The sequence below is a fragment of the Botrytis fragariae genome, assembly GCF_013461495.1.
Source record: "Botrytis fragariae strain BVB16 chromosome Unknown tig00000061, whole genome shotgun sequence".
NCBI lineage: Eukaryota > Fungi > Ascomycota > Leotiomycetes > Helotiales > Sclerotiniaceae > Botrytis > Botrytis fragariae.
Genome location: NW_023500994.1, coordinates 1,725,814 through 1,728,500, shown reverse-complemented (window position 1 = coordinate 1,728,500; position 2,687 = coordinate 1,725,814). Strand labels below are relative to the sequence as shown.

The 2,687-nt window shown below is 40.9% G+C and overlaps 1 protein-coding gene across 1 annotated transcript; it reads left to right on the top strand.

Annotated features, from left to right (window-relative positions):
* Window positions 1–367: 367 nt before the first annotated feature.
* On the top strand, window positions 368–2,315 carry Bfra_008621 (putative benzoate 4-monooxygenase cytochrome protein; the record flags this gene model as incomplete). The annotated part of the gene is made up of 7 exons (XM_037338979.1): window positions 368–671; window positions 823–1,005; window positions 1,052–1,395; window positions 1,447–1,568; window positions 1,624–1,907; window positions 1,976–2,068; window positions 2,122–2,315. The coding sequence occupies 7 exons, from the start codon at window positions 368–370 to the stop codon at window positions 2,313–2,315; spliced, it is 1,524 nt and encodes a 507-aa protein (XP_037192285.1).
* Between the last annotated feature and the right edge of the window lie 372 nt (window positions 2,316–2,687).

Below are 2,687 nucleotides of genomic sequence, written 5' to 3'. Positions count from 1 at the left end.
TTATACTAATTTATCTTAGAATGAAGAAAACTATCATTTCTATATTGATTCAATCAGAAACAAATTCAAAACTTAAAACGAATATGTAGCAAATTTATTAATTAAAGAAGTTATTAATCAGATCTAAAAACACTCTCATTTACTCTACGATCCCTGTGATTCTTAAAGTTAGCGGTAATAAAAAAATTCCCGCATTCCTGGTCTGGATTATTTAACTGTTTCTTAATGTAAGTAGAAATCGCTTAAAAGACATACTATTAAATGTACTACTGAAAAAAAAAATACTACAAGCAACGCTATGTCGTCTATTAGAATACTTAAGGATCGTATTACCCCTCTTTCTTACAATATGAATTTTCCGCTCAAAATGAGTTTCGAAATGCTTTCAAGGGCTCTTACAGCCAGTTGCATAGGCATTGCAACTCATAATCTTATTTTCATCCACAATGAGTGGCATCTACTTGCCCCTGCTATCCTTTCTATACATTTAATATTAGCCATCAGCGTGGTAGCCGCTGAAATTTGGAAGGGTGGTACAACCTACTCCAGTCATCTTGCCGCTGCTATCTCGATTCTTTGCTATCTCACATCCCTTTTCAGCAGCATTGTCATTTATCGTCTTTTTTTTCATCGACTGCGACACTTCCCTGGACCACGTCTTGCGGCTGCCAGTAAACTATGGCATGTCTGGCAGTGTCGCGATTCTCGAAATCATTTAGCCTTAGAGAGACTCCATCAGAAGTATGAATCTTTTGTGAGAACGGGTGGACTCTCCAAAATTCCGATTAATTAGGCATGTAATACTGATAAAAACACTACCAGGTCCTTGCGAGATAACCGTCTTTACCGCTGGCGCATTTGAAGCTATGGATGGACCTAAAAGTAATACTACTCGTTCTGATTGGTACGACTTACTTCACCCACGAGTATCTTCTGTTTTCACGAGAGATAAAGAGTTGCACGACGAGAGGAGACGAATCTGGTCGCATTCACTAAGCACTCGTGGTAAGCAAGTAGTAGATTCTTGAAGATATAATTCTGACAACTATAGCTCTCTCATCATACGAGCCTCGTGTTCTCCGAAAGGTTATGGGCCTGAGAAATCACATCGAGAAAGCTAATTGCAACCCAATTTTTGTCAACGACTTAATGCAATGGTTCTCTTTCGGCTTAATGGGTGATTTTGCTTTTAGTCAAGACTTTGGCATGATGGAAAAATCAGAATATCATTCAGCTATTGAGATGGTGCGATCTGCCATAACGTTATTAGGGCCTTTCAGCCCAGCCATATGGATACCCAGAATAGGGTTTGCGTTTCTGTCTCGGTTCTGGAAAGTCAAAGATTGGTTTGGCATGCTAGCATTCTGTGATACATGTATGGAGCGTCGCATGAAGGTGAGCATAGTGGTTTGAGAACTCTGTGGAGTGGTACTGAATCCATCTTAGGTCACAGTCAAAGAGAGAGACATTGCGTCTTGGTTCATCGAAGACGCCGAGAAAAACAAGAATAATGGTCAATACCGCAGATGGCTCAGTGGAGACACAGCAACGGTTGTTGTAGCTGGAAGGTATGAAAAACATGGCATTCAAGTATCTCTAAACTGGCTGATCCAATTGCTATAGCGACACTACAGCTCCAACGTTGACCACCTTATTCTACTTTCTGGCGAAGAATCCTCAAGATGCGGAGAAAATATATCAAGAGATCTCCAATGTCGATTTGCAGGATGTAAACGCAGTTGCAGCTCTACATCATCTGAACGGCTCAATTAATGAAGCCATGCGCTTGTTACCAGCCGTTCTTACCTTCGTGACTCGTGTCAGCCCACCTGAAGGAATGGACGTGAATGGGACACACATACCAGGAAATGTGAAAATTGCCGCCCCGCGATATTCTATTGGAAGACGTAAATTTTCTACTTGCACCCGGGATTTAAAATCCAGCTAATTCACATCACAATCACACTCAGCTGAGCCTGGAAGGAACCTCACAAATTTTGTCCGGAACGATGGTATAGTCGTCCCGAAATGATCTTGGATAAACGAGCATTCGCACCCTTTGGAGTTGGTATGTTTCACATGATTCTGAAAGTATAATTCATTTTTAGACTGACAAGATAGGACGCACGAGTTGCGTAGGCAAGAACCTAGCACTGACGGAAGTTCGTATGGCAAGTGCGCATTTAATTTCGGCATTCAAGATACATTTCCATCCTGGAGATAATGGGGACGCTGTTGAACGCGATTTGAGAGACCAGCTTACAGCCAAGCCTGGTGAATTGAGATTGATTTTCGAGCCACGCATTTCGCAATGAGATTGAAGTTTGAAATCTATACTCCGATTAATAACAAATATATTTCTATTGGTTGATTTATGGTACGGAGTGAAGAAGCAAGCTCAGAACCAAGGCATTAGAGATAAGCACGATGGAGTCGCAGCAAACCAAGGAGAAGGGTTTCCCTCCAGAGATTCAAGCGTTTATAATTTACTAAAATCAATTTATTTACTTGTACTAGTTTTTTAACTACTCTATTTTGCTTGGACGCGCCTCTGAAAACTTGATCTCTGAGAAATCTAAGAATTCATTCTGCTTATAATTCAGCCCTCATTTAATTGATCGGAATTGCGGATGCATATCAGCGGCACGGCAGATCAAATTAGTGGCAGTTGCTAATTTGGCGATGGA